The 22,839-nt window shown below is 41.1% G+C and overlaps 1 protein-coding gene across 1 annotated transcript in view; it reads left to right on the plus strand.

Moving 5' to 3' along the window:
* The window catches only part of GAP43 (growth associated protein 43), a 105,687-nt gene that overhangs the window by 61,605 nt on the left and 21,243 nt on the right, over positions 1–22,839 (plus strand). The window contains exon 2 of the mRNA XM_018040858.1: positions 4,412–5,009. Within this exon, the coding sequence (XP_017896347.1) occupies positions 4,412–5,009 (598 nt within the window). The remainder of the gene's footprint in view (positions 1–4,411; positions 5,010–22,839) is intronic.

Genomic DNA, 22,839 nt, shown 5'->3' on the forward strand with positions numbered 1-22,839 from the left:
CAAGGCTCTCCTTTTTTCTGGACCTCCTCTATCTGTGACTGACATATTTAGACTATTGGCCTTACTATATGGGCTTCCCAGTGGTGGTGCTAGTGGTAAAGAACCCTCCTGCCAATGCAGGAGAGGCAAGAGACATTTGATCCCTGGGTTGGGAAGATCCCCTGGAGGAGGGCATGGCAACTTGCTCCAGTATTCTTGCATGGAAAATTCAATGGACAGAGGAGCCTAGCGGGCTACAGTCCATGGAGCTGCAAAGAGTTGGACATGACTGAGCACATACCCTACCATCCTTACTTTATAGATGGGTGAAAGTTCAGATGTCTCCTTGAATTCTTGGGAAATTGCTGATTGCTAAATACTATAAGGTTATTTTTTTAAAGTGTATTTACAAAAGAGTCCTGTGTGGATAGACACAGCTTCTGTCTGCTCACTAGTATGTCTGTGGTGCACAGCATAGGCACTCAGTGTTGTTAAATGAATAGATGAACCAGGATGTTGACATGACACTTTACGGATGGTCTGCTACGAGAAAGACTTAAGTTATTTGAGGTCACTGATGCAATAAAATTGGACTTGGAGTTGGGTAGGAGGGGAGAGGACCTGAGTTCAAATACAAACAAGACCACTGACTGATTTACTCATGCTATCAACTGAAGAATATTTTCAGGGCACAGCTTTCCCTATCAGAAGCTGAAAGGGTTGTGCTAAATGTACTGAGTGATCTCTGGTTTCCTAGGCTCACATGTTCCTTGTTTGGGGCAAGCTCTTCTATTTCCAGCTGGGCAAAGTTCTATGTGGTCTGATGCTCTGTGGCTTCCCTCACAGCCAGTCTTGGGAAACCTTTTCTCCTTGTCTCCTCTCTCAGCAAAATACACTACCAATGCTATTACCTCTAGGACTGTGAAAGGAAATTTACCAGAAAATAACCTGGAGTTTGTCATATTTATGGAATTAATTACAAGCACCAAAAAATTATGTACACTTCGGCATTTTTTGGCTGAAGACCCAGTTTGTACTTAAAATATTTTTATTTCTGGATGCCTCTGTACAGTCACTTAAGCTGACCTCATCTTAGTCTGGTTCTCCTTCCCCTCCTTCCTCCCCACTCCCCTCCTCTTCTTCCTTCCCCTGTCTTTCCTTTCCCTTTCGATTCCCTCATTGTCTCTATCTCTTTCCTTCTATCTGTACAATTTGTATTAGTTGTCTCAGTTCAGTTCAGTTCAGTCGCTCAGTCATGTTCGACTCTTTGTGACCCCATGAATTGCAGCACGCCAGGCCTCCCTGTCCATCACCAACTCCCGGAGGTCACTCAGACTCATGTCCATTGAGTCAGTGATGCCATCCAGCCATCTCATCCTCTGTCATCCCCTTCTCCTCCTGCCCCCAATCCCTCCCAGCATCAGAGTCTTTTCCAATGAGTCAATTCTTCGCATGAGGTGGCCAAAGTACTGGAGTTTCAGCTTTAGCATCATTTCTTCCAAAGAAATCCCAGGGCTGATCTTCAGAATGGATTGGTTGGATCTCCTTGCAGTCCAAGGGACTCTCAAGAGTCTTCTCCAACACCACAGTTCAAAAGCATCAACAGTCCAACTCTCACATCCGTACATGACCACAGGAAAAACCATAGCCTTGACTAGATGGACCTTTGTTGGCAAAGTAATGTCTCTGCTTTTGAATATGCTATCTAGGTTGGTCATCACTTTTCTTCCAAGGAGTAAGCATCTTTTAATTTCATGGCTGCAGTCACCATCTGCAGTGATTTCTATTCCCACTTAATTCCTAAAATCCAATTCCCCTAAATCTCTAATGATATTTGGGGGCCCAGCAGTTCCTCCTGGAGAAGCTGCATGTCTGTGGGGGTAATTTGGGTACTTCTTTGGGTGTATTTACCTCCTGGGTTCCCAGCTCTTGTAGGGTTGTCTCACTTCTCTGCTAACCATGGTTTTTTTTTTTTTTTTTTTTTTGCATTCTCTCCTTTCCTGTCCACCCCTTCCTGTCTTGTGCCCCTTCCACTCCTGGATTGTTCAGGTGAGCCTGATCCCACAGTCTTCGCACCCACATCTAGTCTGAAACTTTCTAAATAGTCATTTCAACACAGAGGCTGTGCACAGAATCTTAAGTCCTCATCATTTGGAAAGTTAAAGTGACAGATGATTTGATAAATTGAGACAGAGGGAGAAAAACAGATTGGGGATCAAGGTGAAAAGAACTTAGAGGGGCTCTTCCTCCATCCTTATAAAGTAACTTTCTTTATATCATTCAGACACTCAGCTTCCTTGAAAAGTATCTTCTTTTTATCATTCAGACTTAACTTCCTTCTTTTTATATTTTCCGAAGTTTTAAGAGTTTATCCCTTGTCTTTTGTGTTCTTAAAGAGTAAAGGGTGATGCAGTTTTCTTGAGTCACCAGAGGGTCTTTTATGCACTTGCCTACTCAAAATATTTGGCTTGGTTACTTTCACAAGTACCAGTACTCGTATTAAAGAACCATTTGGCATCAAGGCCCAAGTGCAGATGTCCTATCACATAAGATGGTGCCTCATTCAGAAAATTCAAGATAGAGGAAAGTAAATGAACAACATCTTGGCTGCATGCTTCATTCACAACTGTTAATTTAACAGGGTTATGCTTCCATCTCTGAGCAGAGGGCTCCTGGCAGGGACAGCTGCTCCCGAGCCCCAGATTGTGCTGCGTGTGTCCCAGTAGGAGTCCTCAAGAGCAGCAGGAGAGCAGGAAGGGGGCAGTGCGTCAGAGCACCAAGCAGTGTGGCAGCATGGCACTGGGAGGAAGAAGCAGGGGGGGCCCCTCCACAGAGTTGTCGTGCACTCCTGCATTCTCTGTGTGAATACACGTGCAGTTAATTGAAGAAAAAGGAACACTTGCCTTGAGTTTTACTGGAAATTTATCCATCCTGCTTTTACTCTCAGAGGCAGTTTATTTTCAAAACTACTTTTGTATCCCCATGAGCATGTTGATGGACCTAAGCAATACAGGCCCATATGCTTGTCTGAAGAATGTCAGGTCTACATCTTGATGAACAGGATCTGGGTCACTGGGACAGAGCTGGTATGACAGGTGGAAACCATGCCTTATGTTGGCCTGCTGTGATTTGCATCCTAAACTGGAGCAAAGGCCAAGGTCAGGCCAAGGTCGAGACTGGGGCCAAGCAGAGGACTGGCTACATGACAAGCATTCTCTAACTAATGGTCTTTCGCTGCGTTGTTCACTGCTGTATTTCCCCACTGCCTAAGAGAGTGTTCACAAAAGTTAACTAAACTTATTGTGGTGATTATTTTGCAATATATACAAATATTAAATCATTATGTTGTACCCCTGAAACTAATATAATGGTTATGTGGGAACTATAACTAACCACATGGTAGGCAATGACACTATAGTGAATTCTGAGTGCTCACTTGCCTAGGCGTTTCTTTTCACAACTAAACCTTTCATTCCTCTCCTCTGATTCAATTTCCATGTGGAAAAAAGTTATTTGCAGCCTATGTTATGCTGTAACCTGATCAAGTGGTAAAAAGTTCACATTCTAAACTCTCGCCTTCAGTACTAGGATGGCTCTATTGATGATAATATAAAACTAACGTTAAGCTTAAACTGCTTTGAGAATAAGAAATTGTGATGTAGTGAATATATGCCACTGTTTCAAAAGTGGGAGCTGTGTTTTCTACTCTTTCTGTTTAAAAAGAACTCAAGATTAATGACCATTTTCTGAATTCAAACCTTGAAGGCCTGGTATGTTCATTACTGATGCTAGACCACACACAGAGGGAAGTGGATGTTATTTTGTGACTAGCATTTTGAATTCTCAAATCCTGGACAAACCTCACAGAGCGCTGGAACTCATCTGCATTTTGCACAAGTCCTCATGGAATTTCCTGTTTAAACCCTTTGCCCCAAACTTACTGGTTTCCTGACCAAGCTTGAAATCTTGAGGAAACAAATAAACTTCCACAATACTTTTTTAAATCATAAAGTTTTTCACAGAGTCTCTCACAAAAACCTGAAAAACCAACATCTTTCAGAGCTCTCTGATGAAAACCTAGGGTGGGTGTGACTTGAATTTCCAAGGTACATCTACAAAAAGGCTGATGTAAGTTTGGCCAAGGAGAGACACTGAGTTGGGAAAAGAACAACAGACAAAATAATGCCAGTGATTCTGGAAGGCCAAAAAGACATTAATTTTTCTGTAAAATAATGTGTTCTCTCCTAAGTTCTTTGACCAGGGAAAGAAACGAGGCTTGGTTTGAATTTTCAGAGTACTGCTCTTTGCTTGACTCCAAGCACGGTGCCTAGCACAAAATAAGTCATTCAATAAATATGTGTTGAATGCTGTGATTTGAAGGAAAAGAACATTGCTCCATCTCTCCTTTTTTTCCCCCTTTTTCTCTGTAAAGGTTGAAAAAAATGATGAGGACCAAAAGATTGAACAAGATGGCATCAAACCAGAAGATAAAGCTCATAAGGCCGCGACCAAAATTCAGGCTAGCTTCCGTGGACACATAACGAGGAAAAAGCTCAAAGGAGAGAAGAAGGGTGATGCCCCAGCCGCCGAGGCGGAGGCAAATGAGAAGGATGAAGCTGCCGTCGCCGAAGGCACGGAGAAGAAGGAGGGAGAAGGCTCCACTCCCGCGGAAGCCGGCCCCAAGCCCGAGGAGAAGACCGGCAAAGCCGGCGAAACTCCTTCCGAGGAGAAGAAGGGGGAGGGCGCCCCCGATGCTGCCACAGAGCAGGCAGCCCCCCAGGCTCCTGCCCCCTCAGAGGAGAAGGCCGGCTCTGCTGAGACAGAAAGTGCCACTAAAGCTTCCACTGACAACTCGCCGTCCTCCAAGGCCGAAGATGCGCCGGCCAAGGAGGAGCCTAAACAAGCCGACGTGCCTGCTGCTGTCACTGCTGCTGCCGCCACCACCCCTGCTGCAGAGGATGCTGCTGCCATGGCAACAGCCCAGCCTCCAACGGAGACTGCGGAGAGCAGCCAAGCCGAGGAGAAGATAGGTGAGCGACCTGCAGGGTCCGACGCCAAGAAGGGGGGCGGGGCGGGGGGGGGTAGGACCGGGGGGTGGGGGGGAGAGGGCAGGCGGCCTATCCGGAAAGCTAGGCCACCTGTGCCATCAAGAGAGAGGGGAAAATTCTAGAAGGTGTTTTCAGGAAATCAAGGGAAGTTGCGCTGAATTCCCCAAAGTGACAGGAGCTAACTCTGCCCACTTACATTCCCAAGTATTTCCAAGTCTGAGCGAGAACTCAGGCAGGTCTGTGTAGCAGCCGGTACTAGACAGTTTGGCAATTGCCTTGTTAATTGAATTGGCATTAAAAGTAAAGCTAAGTAATCCTGGTTGGGAGGGGGGAAAAACATTCTGTGTATAGGATAGACTTCATTTAATAAGTTATTACTGAGACTACACATATTTTATGGATGGGAATTAGCTAATGTGATTATCTGGCTCTAGGAAGTGCCTGGTATAAATACAACCAACTCCCTGTTGATTCAGATGGTGTATTGCCAGCAGCAAAAACATAATCTCAGACCACCTTTCCTTGTCCCACAATATGTTTCTGGGCATTCTCCCCACCATCAGTTGGTGAATAGTGTACATATGTGTATGTACGCTCAGAGAATCTTAATGGTAACATTAATTGGGGTCAAAATAATTAGGAAAATAAGTCTGTTGATCTTGCCAAAAACAAAAGAAAACTCCCAAATATAGAACATGTTGTGAAGTCAAACAGAAATTATCATTTTATTATTGAAGATATTACCTTCTACCATATGCATACATGGTTGAGGGTTGACTCTGCTTATTAAAAGGTACTAGGTTCTCTTTGGTTTGGAGCGCTAACTTGGAGTTTTTTTTCACTATAATTGCCCAAAGAGCCTGTGAAGTATTGGAATAGGGCTTTCCCAGTGCAAGATAAATTTAAGGGAACTTCACCCCTCAACATGACCTGGCCCTCACCCCAGCACATCCACAGCGGTGAAGGAGGTCAACAGTTTCCAAAGTCTTTCTCTGGCCTGGTATGACACATAAATATCTTTCAGCCCCATATCTTAAAGATAAACTTCTGTGCCTGTTGAAAAAGTTGGGTTTACTCTTTTAAGATTTAGTGATTTAATGCATGTTGTGTCTAAGAACCCAGATTTGGATTGGACCACACTGTATCCTTGGGAAAGGACCTAGTCCCCGAGGATGCTCTGGGAAATGTCTTGCCATCTGACCATTAGATTGAGAAAGTAATTACTGGACATTTGCCATGAAATCCACTTCTCCACATTAGATACTACAGGATGGTGCAAGATTATTCTAGATATTTTCAGGTCTATGTCTTTCATCTTACTCCCTAAATTCTGTAAGAAGCCAGAGTGTATTAACCATTATTGTTATTAGCATTCTCTAACTTCAGATAAAGTGCACATCTCTTTCTACCAGTGACTCATTTTTAATCTTTATTCTAACTACATACCTGCCCCAGGGGCCACACCTTGAGGTCAAGAAGATGGGAATATTTCCCTGGAAAAGGTAAGGCATGTGATAGTGATGGTTTTGGTTTTAATTTACTCAGCAAGACAAACCTTGTTAACTATTCCTCTTGAGGTGTAAGTTCTAGCCTTAGGCATGATGGCTGGAAGTCACATTGCTTATGATAGACTATCTATTAGGTAATTTTCGTACATCTTAGAAATTGATGATTTAAATATAGAAAATATTTGACACTGCTCAGATCATATTTTTAAACTGGGTTTTCTGAAGTTGTAAGTAAAGACAGAAGCATATAATGTGATGAGGTAAATGCTCATGATCTGGATTAATAGAAAGAATTGCTTGAATCAATGAAAAGTCTAAAAATAATATATTTTAAAGGAAGTTCAGTTTAATTATTTTTCAAGTTAGAATAATTCCAATAAATTAATAAAATATTTTAAGTAGTTACATGGTCAGTACATGTCACGTGATAAATGAAAACTGGACAGCATCAATTCATAACTGGACAATTCAATCCTTAATCCTTTGGTTACACATTCATATAGTCTTCCTATAGCCTTTCTTATGCCAGTCACTTATTTTGTTAAAAATGTATCTGGTCAGTGAAAGCAAGTAGAGATCATGCACTGTCTTAAATTTTACAATTTCTGCCTGAAATATGTCTCAGTCTGAGTTTCGTATGAACACTGAAAGGTAATTGATAAGTATAGGTGAAGTTCAATTTGAAGCTAGTCACAAACGGCACTTTAGTTTACATTGTTTCTGAGCTTAGGTAGGTATTGTCATCTTGGTTATATCTTCAAATGCTGCCCGTGGTTTCTTCCTGGACTGATGTATCTATTAGCCTTGCCTGCTATAGGTGACAAGCACAGATTACCCTGATATTGCAAGTCTCATGGAGTTGTAGAAACTAGAAGTGACAAGGAGATCCATCACAGCACATCAAGCCCAGATTCCCATGGGCCCTGCACCTCATTCTCCTCTGAATCTTATTGGATTTTATTCTAATCCAGGATAAAAGAACAATATTCCTAATTGATCTCTACTGTCTGGGAATAGGTGGCTACCCTGGGGTGCTTTAGGATTCTGTGACTGCCTGAAGGGGTGGAGAGAGCTATCTGAGAAGGTTGAGTGGGGTTGGGGGCAGAACAAGCCACAAGAGAGAGTCAAGATAAAAATTGCTGTCAGTGAAAGGGTCAAAATTTTGGATCAGTTTGATCACTGCTGCTGCAGCTGCTGCTAAGTCGCTTCAGTCGTGTCAGACTCCGTGCGACCCCAAAGACAGCAGCCCACCAGGCTCCCCCGTGGCATTCTCCAGGCAAGAACTCTGAAGTGGGTTGCCATTTCCTTCTCCAATGCAGGAAAGTGAAAAGTGAAAGTGAAGTCACTCAGTCGTTTCCGACTCTTAGCGACCCCAAGGACTGCAGCCTACCAGGCTCCTCTGTCCGTGGGATTTTCCAGGCAAGAGTACTGGAGTGGGGTGCCATTGCCTTCTCCGAGTTTGATCACTACTTTAATACAAATGGAAATTCTTTCTAAATGATAAATGTTTGGTTTATTTTACTACCTGTATATTAGTGAGTTTATAACAGATGGATCTCAATTGCAGTAGGACTTTTGGAATTTTTTTAATCCTCCAACCATATCTTCCTATCTCTGCTTTGCCACTCTGCCTGCACATCCTCTGTGTATCTAAGGCAAAAAATTTTCTGTGCATTTCTGATGATGGTTCCTTTATAGCAGGAGGAGTGTTTATGTAATCTTTATGGCACTGTCCCCCTTCAAGCATAAGGAGAAAACCTTCAAGCCTCCTTTAATGATAGTGTCTCTGGTGTTTCTTCGCTGGATAGAATCACTGTGCTCAGTGATTCTCAGGGAAAGAATTGTCTGCTGTGTCTCGTCTTCTCCGTGATAACCTGCTGACTTTCCCTGACAAAAGACGCCAACATTTCTTCTCTGACTATTCTAAGTGATGTCATACTACTAAGGGAACACACCCAGGAAGCTAGAAATTGAGATGTTGACTGAGTAACCTCCACAGGGTACTTGACTGTGGGAAGTAGGATGTATTACTCTAGGTTAGGCTACATTTTCTGTATGTTGAATTTGGCTGCATTTTATTGTCATGGTCTCTTTACCTTTCTAATTGAGGTCATCAATAATGATCTAGGAAAGAGAGGAGTTCTATTTATCATCCCTCTGAATAGAAATTCAGTGTCTTCCTACCTCTCTTCTTCCTTTTTTCTGCCTCCTTCTTCCTTCCTTCCCTCCCTCTTTTCCTCTTTTTGTTCTTTCCTTTTTGCCTTTCGTTTATATTAACTGTCTACCATGCCAAGCATTAGGGTCACAAAGATGAATTAGCTATGGTTGCTGATCTTAAGGAGTTCTCATTCAGTAATAGAATGGGATGAAATTCAAGCAGTAATGTTGAAAACAATCACAGTAATAATCTCAACTCATCTGAACTCTACAAAAATATGTGGAGTACCTTTATATGCCAGTGCACTGTGGGACAAAATATGGAGGAGATAGCACTTCATGCAGCTGGGCTACATGCTAAAAAAGTTTTTAGTAATATGTGTCTCTATAACCAAATTATTAGAAAAAGAACAGCTATGAATTTTATAGTTTCTGAAATGATAATTACGTGTAAAAAAAAATGAAATACCCAACCTGTTTCTAGAATTGGAGAAATTTTTTACATTCCCCAGAACTAAATGTTCTAAGGCCCAAGGTATCCATCCATAATAGTCTTAGCTCCCCAAAGGATAGACTCACTTCCACAGCACTGTGTTACATGTGAGATTTCCCAAGGATATTACACTTACTTGGCAGGGTGCCTCAGAAGCAGTTTTGATTTGATACGTGGTTTCAACCACTTCCTAAATTTACACACAACTCATAAAGAGTCAAAATTTGGGTTGTGAAAGTCCATAAATGCTGTCTATAAAACATGGACACCCTGTCAGCTACTCAGTGACACGCTGCTTAAATACTGTTGATTATTAAGCTTTCATGGCACACTTTTATGTTGCTAGAGTAATCATTTTTATTGGCTTTTCTTGACAACAATCCAGTGGTATTTGATAATGTTTTTCTTTCTGCTTTTACATTCTGAAAATAGGAGCAAAGTAAATGGATATATTGCCCACAGACACAGTGACAAAATAAGGGTCAAATTGATAGACCTCTAATTCTAGCCTTAGCCTTGCAGTTCTTTACCTCTCTTTTATGTATTATCTCAATTCCTGCATTTTCTATCTTAGCAGCTGTGACAATTTCTGATTATCATCAAGAAGTCCCAACCAGGTCCTAGGACATTTCTGTGTCCTGCGCTCCCAGTAAGGTAATGCTGAGGAGAGAATGTTGTATTCAAATAAGAAGACCAGGGCTCTAGCCTCAATATCTTTACTAATCAGACGTGGGATACTAAGCAAGTCATTGCTTCTCGCTGGGCTTCAGTTGTTTCATCTTTTAGAGAAGGGGCTAGGAGAGTTAGTTTCTTAAGGTTTTTTCAAGGTTTAAACAATTAAGTGTCAGACCCTGTGCTATGTGGGGATTATTTAATCATTTAATCATCAGAACCATTCTGTAGTATAAGTGTTGTCATTTCCCATTCCCCTTCTGCAGTTGTGAAAACTGAAGTTTAGACATACTGAGGCACCTAATCATCATCAACAGATTGCAAGGAGCTAAACCAAGAGCTGAACTCTGAAAGCCTGATTGCAGAGGTTATTTATTGAATCCTGACACCCAGGGAGAAGTGAAGATGAGAACAATGTCTAAGAGCCTTAGCTCCGTGTCCTAATCTAAGACCACCCCATCATTTGTATAATTGGATGCTCAGACCTCTTGTCTGAGAATCATTACTGGTCATATTTATAGATGGGTACCCAATAACTAACCACACTCCTTGGTCACAACTTCCTCACTGCTCCATCACCCCAGAGTTGTTAGGAATATTACACTGGTTTCGAATTGTGAGTTCTTAGTTTAAAAATTCCTCAAGTACTGTTTGATTAGGCCTCAGAGAGCTTTAAGATCAGTTAAAAATGGACTGTTCTTAACAGGAATACTGCTTACTCCGTTAAATATACCAGGAGAGCTGAAATTTAGAAATTGAAGTTTTTGGAACTCAATCAGATTGAAAGTAGTTTCATCTATTCTGGACAATTCCTGCCCTGAATTTAGCTTATCAAAATTAATATCTTTTAAAATTCTTGTTTATATCTTGTTCCTCCCTTTTGGCAAGTGCATTTCCAAAGGACCCTGATACTTTATAACCAAAAAAGTGTAAAGAACTTAATAATTAGGACTGATTAGAGAACAATCACTATATCTTCAAACAAAGATTTAAGGTAAAAGATAAGAAGATATATAGTTTAGCATCAAGAAAATCATATTGTGATATTTTTTATTTATTGCCCATTCTTTCATAGTTCATATTTAATAACTTCTATCACCTTGTAAAAGAAGCCAATAAACAGAAAAGCATGTATGTAACTCATCCCAATCTTAAATTGGTGAAAACTATATTTGGAACTGAAAATCAAATATTTCTTAAAATGTAGACTATTTTTCAAATACTAATACATATTCATCAAATATTTTTTTCTCTACATACGCACATGCACACACACATATAAACTCAATTCCAAAGGAATTACAAGGAAAAGGAGGAAGAACCAAGAACAAGAAGAGTTACCTAGTCAGTTCATTTGGCTAAACACAGAGAAAGAATAGAGTATCCATTTTAATGGACTAGGAAGCATTGAGTGGATCATTACTCTCATTTTATTCTCACAATCATAGCTTCATTAAATGAAGAATGAAAAGCTTTCTATAATCAGACATAAAAGCAAGGGAAGAAGGAAACTGACAATGCATCTTGAAGCTACAAGACTGGAGCCCTTGAAGGTCTCCCAAGACATATGGTTTACAGCATGCACAAAGAAGGAAAGGTTTGAAAGGATGTGGAAATGTTGCCAACCCTTACTTGTGTTTGAATCTTGTACCATAAGAAAATAACTTAATCAGGTGCTGAATTTCAGACCGATTCATATCATCAAGAACATTTGAATTATTGCCTTCTTCAAAAACATCTCCAGCCAGTTATTAATCTCATAGCAATAAAGCTTGGCTTTTTAAGTAACTAATTTATTTTGAGGCTTGTTTAAAAGAATTGCCCATAAATTTTTTTCACAAGGATGATGAATAGCATCAGGTTTTTAATAGATCCAGTATCTTGTAGGAAGTATATAGTATTTTTTTTTTTTGCGAGGATGATGAATAGCATCAGGTTTTTAATAGATCCAGTATCTTGTAGGAAGTATATAGTACAAGTGCTCTGTATTTTTAGCACAAGAGACTAAACACAATCTAAAATTAAGAGAACTGGATTCTTGTTCAGATCCTATTGATTTCAGGCAGGTTGTCTGCCCTCTGAGCCTAGGTCTAACACCTGCAAAGTAAATGCTTTCAGCTAGGTCTTCTCCGCCTTCTAACTTCAAAAAGCAAGTGTGCAGTGGTAGACTAAAGAGGCATCTGGAAGAGCAGCAAGTGGTTTCTAACTCAACCATTCTCACTTCCCTGTAGGGCCTTGTTTTCTAAACTATTAGATAGTGAGTTTGGGGGGGCAGGGCAGTTAATAGAGAAGTCTTGATAGATGCGCAAAGATTTCAAGAAGAGATAGCAGTAAGAAAATTTATGGTTACCCTGGAGGCCCAGGAGACTGCAAGGAAATCTCAATGGAGTTTTCTAACCCACCTTACACTTAAGGTCGAAAATGAAGTTGGAGTTGACGGTGATGTTTTCAGATATGGCTAGACTCTTGCTTTTAACCTCCCTGAGTTGGAAAACTACAGCTCAAGTGGCTCTAATTTATTTTCAATAGTTTCACTTTCATCTGAGATTTAATTTATTATTAATATTTTAATACCCATCTTATTTCATTAAAGTAATTAAAACAGCTTCAAGAGTGTAGAAAGCTTTGTATTCTTATGGAGAACAATGGATACATTTGACAGACAATTGTGGTTGTTAAGCTTTTTAAAGATTTTTGTCAGTAGACTGTCATTAAAACTTGAGAATGATATGAATAAGGCTAATAAACTTTCCTCCAATCCTTCTATTCACACTTCAGTCACAATAATTGGATCTTTGACCATCAGTGAAATTGGCTAACAGGCCCAAGTGTTTGGAATTAGGCTATTGTTCATCCCAAGAAAAGATAGTGTAGATGATACACAGTTAGATATGGTTACTCAGCAGTTCTCATGTGTGTTTTCAATTTTTGAATCACAAATTACAAGATTGTGGAAGATAAAATACTTTGGTTCAGTCATCTCACACCATTCTACTTGGAATGGAAAATGCAATATCTTCAGGGATAAAGGAAGTAACCTAGGAGGGCTACATATCTTTCCTTATGAATCAGGTTCAATGTTCTTTTCTGTAGGCATATATGTAGTCAAGTAAGTCCTGAGGCTAGTTCTTGGTTTTTATTTTTTCTAGTATAAGTTGGTAGAATCTTTTGGATTTCAGAATAGAAACCAGAAACCATTAACCTAAATGATCCATTCTGTGTGTGTCTTGTAGAGTGAAGATGAGCATTTTTATAGCCCTGCTAGAATATTCTCTTTGGGGTATGAAAAAGTGAACAATATGATTTAGATATACTTTAGCACTGTCTCCATGCCTGTAGCATATTCTTCTGCCGACTCATAAGCACATACGTACACATACAAAGATACACACACACATACACATAGATTCAGTATGCAGGAAAGGTCTCCCAAGAGTTCCGGCCATTGGAGAAAATCTAGAAGAACAATGAACTACATATTTTTTCACTCTTCAAGCCAGCGAGAAGTGGGGAATGACTCCAGGCACACCTCTCTATCTCTAGGAAGGGGTGTGTACAGAGTAAAGTTATTTTCTATGCTGGTTATGTTATTGAGATGTGTTTGTAAGTCTATAATGAGATGGGGAGAGTTAGGCATTAGTACTAAGGCTCTCTATGATGAAATTATTGTGGGTGAAAGTTAAAGTCCTGCTTAAGCTCATTAGGCTTCCCTGGTGGCTCAGATGGTAAAGTGTCTGCCTACAATGTGGAAGACCCGGGTTTGATCCCTGGGTCAGGAAGATCCCCTGGAGAAGGAAATGGCAACCTGCTCCAGTACTCTTGCCTGGAAAATTCCATGGATGGAGGAGCCTGGTAGGCTACAGTCCATGGGGTTGCAAAGAGTTGGACACGACTGAGCGACTTCACTTTCTTTAAGCTGATTAGGGAGAGGTAGTTCCAGAAGACTTCTTGGTGTAGAGTTTCCACTGCTGGATCTTAAAGGACAAGATGTATCTAATAAAAAGGGATACTTTTATTTTAAAAAACTTGAGAAACCACCTTTCATTCAAATTAACACAAAAATATAAATAATTGTGTTTAAGTCATAATTTAGCAGTCGCTTTTGAAGATTAACCCTCAATGGAAAAAGTAGCTCCATCATATGTATTGATTATTGTTGAATCTCTTGCACTTATGGAAAGTGTCAGTTGCTCATTCATGCCCGACTCTTTGCGACCACATGGACTGTAGCCCACCAGGCTCCTCTGTCTTTGGAGTTCTCCAGGCAAGAATACTGGAGTGGGTTGCCATTTCCTTCTCCAGGGGATCTTCCCTACCCAGGGATCAAACTCAGGTCTCTTGCATTGCAGACATATTCTTTACCATCTGAGCTACCAGGGAAGCCCATCTTGCACCTATAGCAATGGGAAATAGAAGGTAACCGATAAGTATTTGATGAATGAGTTAAGAATGAATGAACAGTGTTATCACAGTAAAAGTCCTAAACTGACCTAAAAGACTGGTTTCTAACCTCAACCCAATTATAACTTTAAGCACATGTATAAATTGCCTAAAACTGTTGGACAGAGTGCTTCCACATCATTACCATTTCTAAAATAGCTCGACCGTGCCTGTTACAATACATCACAACTTATTTGCAGATTCTAAGTGACAGAGGGAGGCAGACACTTGCTCAAACAGAAAGCTGTGATGCTGTCCACCTGTCTTTTATTTTGCAAGCTGAATACACAGGCTCCCTGGAAAGTTTTGTCGTTATTCAGGGGCATACGTCATCCTCAAGGTAGCCAGAATTCATACCACTTAGGCCTTTAGAAACCAATGTGAGCATTTTGCATTATGTTCAGGAACATATTGAAAACTAGAGGAGACCAAAGCTGCTCCCTCCTGAAAGCAGTTGATTAATTTCATTCCAGCCCCATGAGTGACCTGTGTGTGACTCTTGCCAGTATGTGACAGGTACACCCAGGGAAGGAATGATTTGCCAGGTCCCTTGGCTTCTTTTCCTCATCTGACATGTTTAAGTCATCTTTGCAAGGTGTTAAGAGTCTACGAACCTGCTGTGCCCCAGCTATAGGCTGAATTGTTAATATGTTCCCAAACCAACAGTGTTGGGACAGAGACCAGAAAATCGGCTTTCCCATTCCTGTTACTGATTCTCCTTTTCCAGAGGAGTGTAAACATAATTTGCCTACAGCTCATGAGCCGTTCAGATTGCATACCACAGGGAGGTTGGACTGGGAGGCAGAATAGTTTTGCCCCTGCATGTAACTTGCAGCAACTCTTGTGTAATTGATAAAAAGACAGGAATGGCTTGTCTTTGTGAAACTGTCTCTTATTCATTTTAAAGGGCTAAGAAAGACTAGGGTTTAGCAGTGTGGTTGCAGTATTCTCAGATCCTTTGAGAAAGAAAAGCAGGTGGATTCTTTACCACTGAGCCACCTGGAAAGCCCTGGAACAATATCAGTTCCCCAAAAAATGTATTGATATAGAAGCACATAAATATCAAGTAATAACTCTCACATACTTGTATACATATGTAAGTAAGGCCTTGAGAACTAAATTTAACATGCGCAGTGATTTCTGTTGTGGACTGCCCACTTATTATAAAGGTTAAGAAAAATGATAAAGTTTAGAATTATAATAATAACTGCTGAAGAGCTGGATGGATATATTGTCCTCAAAGTGTGATATGAATTGAAAGACCTTTTATCTTTTTAGAGATGAGTTCAGCATTTGGATTGAATTTTGACCTTGGTTAACTTTTCTAACTTCTAATGTAGAGGAATGGTTGCCCCTTTCCTTTCCTCAAATTTTTAGTACAAATGATACTTTTAATTCTAGGCAGAGCATTGTGAAACAATTAATTCATAGACAGTAGGAGCAGAATAAGGAGTCATTTTTGAAGAGTGAAGCTTTCAAAATTTCTTAGCTGGGTATCATTTCTTCAGATATGTTTCATATATATATACATACATATATATGTATCAGTTCAGTTCAATTCAGTCACTCAGTCATGTTCGACTCTTTGCAACCCCATGAACCGCAGCACACCAGGCCTCCCTGTCCATCACCAACTCCTGGAGTCTACCCAAACCCATGTCCATCGAGTCAGTGATGCCATCCGACCATCTCATCCTCTGTTGTCCCCTTCTCCTCCTGTCCTAAATCTTTCCCAGCATCAGAGTCTTTTCAAATGAGTCAGCTCTTCACATCAGGTGGCCAAAGTATTGGAGTTTCAGCTTCAAAATCAGTTCTTCCAATGAACACCCAGGACTGATCTCCTTTAGGATGGACTGGTTGGATCTCCTTGCAGTCCAAGGGATTCTCAAGAGTCTTCTCCAACATCACAGTTCAAAAGCATCAGTTCTTTGGCACTCAGCTTTCTTTAGAGTCCAACTCTCACATCCATACATGACCACTGGAAAAACCAGAGCCTTGACTAGACAGACTTTGGTGGCAAAGTAATGTCTCTGCTTTTTAATGCTGTCTAGGTTGGGCATACCTTTCCTTCCAAGGAGTAAGCATCTTTTAATTTCATGGCTGCAGTCACCATCTGCAGTGATTTTGGAGCCCAGAAAAATAAAGTCTGACACTGTTTCCACTGTTCCCCCATCCATTTCCCATGAAGCGATGGGACCAGATGCCATGATCTTAGTTTCTGAATGTTGAGCTTTAAGCCAACTTTTTCACTTTCTCTTTTACTTTCATCAACAGGCTCTTAGGTTCTTCTTCACTTTCTGCTGTAAGGGTGGTGTCATCTGCATATCTGAGGTTATTAATATCTCTCCTGGCAATCTTGATTCCAGCCTGTGCTTCCTCCAGCCCAGCGTTTCTCATGATGTACTTTGCATATAAGTTAAATGAGCAGGGTGATAATATATAGCCTTGACGTACTCCTTTTCCTATTTGGAACCAGTCTGTTGTTCCATGTTCATTTCTAACTGCTGCACATGGTTCCTGACCTGCATACAGGTTTCTCAAGAGGCAGGTCAGGTGGTCTGGTATTCCCATCTCTTTCAAAAATTTCCACAATTTATTGTGATCCACACAGTCAAAGGATTTGGCATAGTCAATAAAGCAGAAATAGATGTTTTTATCTGGAACTCTCTTGCTTTTTTGATGATCCAGCGGATGTTGGCAATTTGATTTCTGGTTCCTCTGCCTTTTCTAAAACCAGGTTGAACATCTAGAAGTATACTAACCACCACACCCCCCACCCCATTAGGGCTAATCTGGTTGAGGATGGTAGGGGGAAACGGTGATGGCAGGAGAGATCCAGAGCCCCTCTTCTGCTTCTGTTCCTTCCCCCTAAATGGACCTTCTCTGGCCTCTGAAGTATAGTTTGAAAAATACAAATTTAAGGAATTGCTCTGGTATTAACTTTCTACACATGGACAGCAAAATGGTCAAGTGAGATCTGAACCTGTCAGTCTCACTGTCGTGGTGTTTGCAATGAGTATGAATAACTGCAGCTACACTAATTAGGTAGTAGATTATGTGTGTTATTTAGAAGATGAACAGGAACTCCCCCCAGTATTATAGTCCAGTTGTTTAGTCATAGATAGGATTGGTCTGTGTAACCTCCAGGCAGGATGTTAGGTACATTAAACTACATTCTATTTTGGTTCCAAATTTGTTTTAAAAATAAGAAACCCAAGTTTTATTTTCTAGAGCCTTGTTTTAAAACCATAAACCCGTGAATTTTGAATTGTCTGCCTTGGAGCCCTGAAATTCCAGGGAGTAGGACCTCAGAGTGGTATCTGGGAATTAGGTTGTTTTGCAGTGGCCAGGTTGGTGGCCACTGGGTCCTCCACCTTCCCACAATTCTCTATTCTTCCCTTAGTTCTGGATATTAGTAAAACTTCAGCATTTTAGTTAGTAATAACTGAAAATTACTGTAGTAAACTTAAGGCTAATTTCAAAAGTCCTCGAGTTTTGGCATGATTAAAAATCAACTACACATAATTCAGAACTCATTTTTCATTCAGGCATCCACCCTATACTCAGCTTCAATTGTTTGTTTTATAAACAGATGATCTTCCCAGATATAGGACTTGTTCAAATTCTAACTGTTTGCATTCAAATAGGAATTGTTCAAATTCTATAAAAATTTGTTTCTTATGCAAATTGTTAAAAAATGGAAGTTGGATGACTCACCCAAGGTTACTAACCAAGACTAAATAAAATTTCTACATCTGTAGCTTCTGAGTCTTTAACAAAAAGCAACACACTAATAATGCAAGAATATTTTTTAGTTCTACTCCAATTTGCAACGTAATTGTATAAACAAAGCATTTTCTCTGATGAGATACCACTTAAGGAATTCTATCCATGTAATTTTGAAATATGCACAAAAATAAGATTACTAGAAAGGCAAAGCCCAAAATCTGTCTCAAGAATTCTAAAAAACCTGTTACCTTTCTTTCTTCCATTGCTCAGTCCCAGTGAATAATAGCTGTCTGTGACCTCTGTCTAAAAAGATGCCAAAAAGGAAGCACCCGTGTGCAACAGGGTCACTTCTTCTTTAACTCCAGAGATGAGCATCCTGAATGTCATTTGAATGCTTAAAGTCATGTAGTGAAATAGCCCAGCTGGCTAAAGAGGAATAGATCCAATAATGGCAAGATAGGCTTAGGGTTGAATGTGCTTTGACTTCTTATAATTTCTACCAGATGACTTGAAGATCACTCGTATACAACTACAAACTTATATCTGTCCAAACAAATACCTTGCCTTATACCTTCCAGTGCTTACCTCTGAAATGGAATCTAAATTATAACCATGACCTACAAGGCCCCATATGATCTGACTTCTGCATCTGCCTCTGATCACATGTCCTAGTCTGCCCTTCTTCACTCTTCTCCAGCCATTCCACATTCCCTGGGGTCTCTTGAACACACTCAGTTTGTTCCCATCTTAGGGCCACTGCATTTGCTTTCACCCTCAATCTTCCCATCGCTTCCTCTTCACCTTGAAGTCTCCATTTGGATATCACTTGATCAAAGAAGACTTTCCTGACCATTTGACCAGAATAGCACCTCCTCTGCCAGCCCCATCAGTTCTACCCAATTTGTGTTCTTCTATCACTCTTGGTGCCTAGAATGAATGATTTGTCTAGCTCTCACTACACTTTCCATTCCCTGAAGGCAGGGATGTGGCATTCTTCAGCAAAGCATCCCCAGCGCTCAGAATGGACCCCTGCATGTAGAGAGCCCTCGATGGATGTCATTGATCAACTATTTTTAAAATATTTATTGTTTATTTACTTGGCTGTGTCAAGTCAGTTGCAGCATTATGCATGTGAACTCTTGCACTGTTCACACTTCTCTTTACTTGTGGCACCTGGGGTCGGTTGCCCTGCATCATGTGGGACCTGAATTCCCCGACAAGGAATCAAACCCATGTCCCCCACCTTGGAAGACAGATTCTTAACCACTGGAACACTAGGGAAATCTCTTGGTTGATTATTCATAGGAATTTTACCTATGGAAAGATTTATCCTTGTAAGCAGCTTTAGAGAGGGAAAAGCATCATTTTATTTTTCAAATTCGAAGACCCACCATAAACTAAGAATTTTTTAGACAAGGGTCCAACTTTCTTGCTTACGGAGAAACTCTCATAGACTTTCTAAATCAGCATCCTCTATTCCATGACCTGTCATCCAGGCACCAGCCAGTCTGCATCTGGAGGAGAGTGTTTAGCTCAGAAGAGAAATTGGTCTGAAGGTAAAAGGGAGTCGAGACCCCTAGGAAGAGAACCAGGTGAAGTGTGGTGGGGACTGCACATTTGAAGAGAGCAAGGAGGAAGTAGCAGGGAGGATGAATGAGGCAGACAATGGGAGAGGAAAAAAGGAGAAGAAAACTACTGATAGAGGAGTCCCAGAAGTGGAAATATCAGAGGATTCAGGAAGAGTTAGAAAGGAAGTAGAGGAAGAAGATAAGGTAGAGATGAAAAAAAGAAAGCAGGAGGCATGGGAGAAGCAGGACAGGAGGGGCAGTGATGGGCCAGCAGAGGAGAGATATGAGAGCTGTGGATGCCCTCCAGCCTTGCTGCCAGCACACCCTCTGCAGTGGATGGTCCCGTTTACCTTACTCTCTGGTAAAAAAATATGGTTTTGAAGGTGCCTTCCCTCTCTAGCACTCTCTCTTCTCCACTTCACAAATCAGTCTGTTCATTTGCTCAGTCATGTCTGACTTTTTGAGACCCCATGAATCGAAGCACGCCAGCCCTCCTTGTCTATCACCAACTCCTGGAGTTTACTCAAACTCATGTCCATTGAGTCAGTGATGCCATCCAACCATCTCATCCTTTGTCATCCCCATCTCCTCCTGCCTTCAATCTTTCCCAGCATCAGGGTCTTTTCCAATGAGTTGGTTTCGCATCAGGTGTTTCGCATTGGAGTTTCAGCTTCAGCATCAGTCCTTCCAATGAATATTCAGGACTGATTTCCTTTAGGATTGACAGGCCCTAAAGGCCTGCTGCACAAATAGCAGGCCCTAAAAGGACCCCCTGGCAAATGGATTTTCTGTCTCCAAGCAGATCTAAGTGGCAGATGGGGCCCAGCTCCCCAAGGAGAGAGCCCTTCCCCTCCCCACCCCCAAGGCTCACTATTGTTCAGTCCTTCAACACAGTCAGTCCCCAGCCAGCAGAGCCTCAGCAAAGGGAGAGGGGCTGCCCCAGCCTGCTTCTAGGCAGGAAAAGGAAAGGGGAGGGAGGTGAGCTTTACTACCCCCACGAGTTTAAATGGAGATCTTTCATCCTAAGACATTTTGGATTCTAAGCATTTTTTCAAAAACAGTTTTTACTTAGAATGCCTCATACGGAAACAATTTTGGAATTGTATCACCCCGGGTTCTCACTCTATGGCTTTCATAATGTGTTTATGAAACATGTCCAGTTTCCTTATGTCCAGTTTATGTCCAGTCTTTTTATTTATAAGATGGAGATAACAACTCCACCCTCAAACAGAGGATGTGAGGATTTAAAAATATAACCGTGTTAAAGAATCTGTTACAGAGTAAGTTTTCAAAGAACATTATTTTGCTTCATCTTTTTTTCTGATAATCTGAAATAAGTAGTTCTCATACTCCCCTCTCCTCATATGGAAATTCTCTGGGCAGATCTTCAACTTGGAGATGGCAAAAACAAGGATCTTCTATCATCTTTTCATTCATAAAATTGTTAGTAGAAGAGATTCTTTCATCAAGTAAATAAAGAACCACCACATTTTTTCTTTTATTTTGGTGACCCAAAGTAAAATATTTCAAGGAGTATCAGTTCAGTCGCTCAGTTGTGTCCGACTCTTTGCAACCCCATGAATCGCAGCACGCCAGGCCTCCCTATCCATCACCAGCTCCCGGAGTTCACTCAGACTCACGTCCATCGAGTCAATGATGCCATCCAGCCATCTCATCCTCTGTTGTCCCCTTCTCCTCCTGCTCCCAATCCCTCCCAGCATCAGTCTTTTCCAATGAGTCAACTCTTCGCATGAGGTGGCCAAAGTACTGGAGTTTCAGCTTTAGCATCAATCCCAGGGCTGATCTCCTTCAGAATGGACTGGCTGGATCTCCTTGCAGTCCAAGGGACTCTCAAGAGTCTTCTCCAACACCACAGTTCAAAAGCATCAATTCTTCGGTGCTCAGCCTTCTTCACAGTCCAACTGTCACATCCATACATGACCACAGGAAAAACCATAGCCTTGACTATAAAATACTACAAAATAAAAATGCGTTACCTGATGGATACTGTAACAGTAGACAGAATCGCAACAGCAATGGATGTAGCCACCTCTCTTCCTTAGAGGATTACCGTACAAGGGAAGGATCACAGGTGTTGGAATTGGACCTACTTACATTTGAATGAAGAAGTTTCCCTGGTGGGTAGTAAAGAATCTGCCTGCGATGCAGAAGACCCGAGTTTAATCCCTAGGTCAGGAAGATCTCCTTGAGAAGGGAATGGCTACCCACTCCAATATTCTTGCTTGGAGAATCCCATGGACAGAGGAGCCTGACAGGTTACATACAGTCCATGGAGTCACAATGAGTGGAACACCACTGAGTGACTGACACTTTCACTTTTCAAATGTTTGAATTAAAGGCCTGATCTCTAACCAGCTTTATGTCACCAACTCAACATCAGTTTTGGTATGTATAAGACAATGCAATATCTTCATTGCTGAACTTGGTAGTTGCTAGTACTAAATCAATCACATGTAAGGACCTACTGTGGTGTTTTATTGAACACATAGTGACTAATAGAAAGTCATCATTGCTTCTGGCTAAGGGCCTACTATGGTATTTTACTGAACACATGGGCATGCTAAGTTGCTTCAATCATGTCTGACTCTGTGTGACCCTTCAGTAGTGTCAGTCCCCAGCCAGCACAGCCTCAGCAAAGGGAGAGGGGCTGCCCCAGCCTGTCCTCTGTCCATGGGATTCTCCAGGCAAGAATACTGGAGTGGGTTCCCATGCCTTCCCAACCCAGGGCTTGAACCCACCACTCTTACATCTCCTGTGTTTGCAGGTAGGTTCTATACAACTAGTGCCACCTGAGACGCTTTGGTGTCTATGAAATAATATAATATCTTGGTTGCTGGGCTTGGTAGTTGCTAGTACTACATAGATCACATGTAAAGGGCCTACTATGGTGTTTTACTGAATGCATAGTAAGTGTCTAATAGAAAGTCATCATTGTTTATGGTTCTTTTCAAGTGAAGCTATTGAGAAACTTTATTTTTTTCCTTGGCTCTACTACTGACTTTATAAAGGAAATTAATGAGCAAATAGGATGTGTATTATGGCCAACAAGAGAGACACATAATGATTTGCAGTCTCTTCTGGGAGTCAGAGACTATTTCTATTTGGCCTACCTTGTAGCTCAGCAAGATTACCAAGTCCTTACATTATCAGTAATGATGGAGTTTCCACCAGGTAGTGATGTCAGGATTAATTTAGGCTCCATATAATTGGTCCCTGGGAAACTG

The sequence above is a fragment of the Capra hircus genome, chromosome 1 (assembly GCF_001704415.2).
Source record: "Capra hircus breed San Clemente chromosome 1, ASM170441v1, whole genome shotgun sequence".
NCBI lineage: Eukaryota > Metazoa > Chordata > Mammalia > Artiodactyla > Bovidae > Capra > Capra hircus.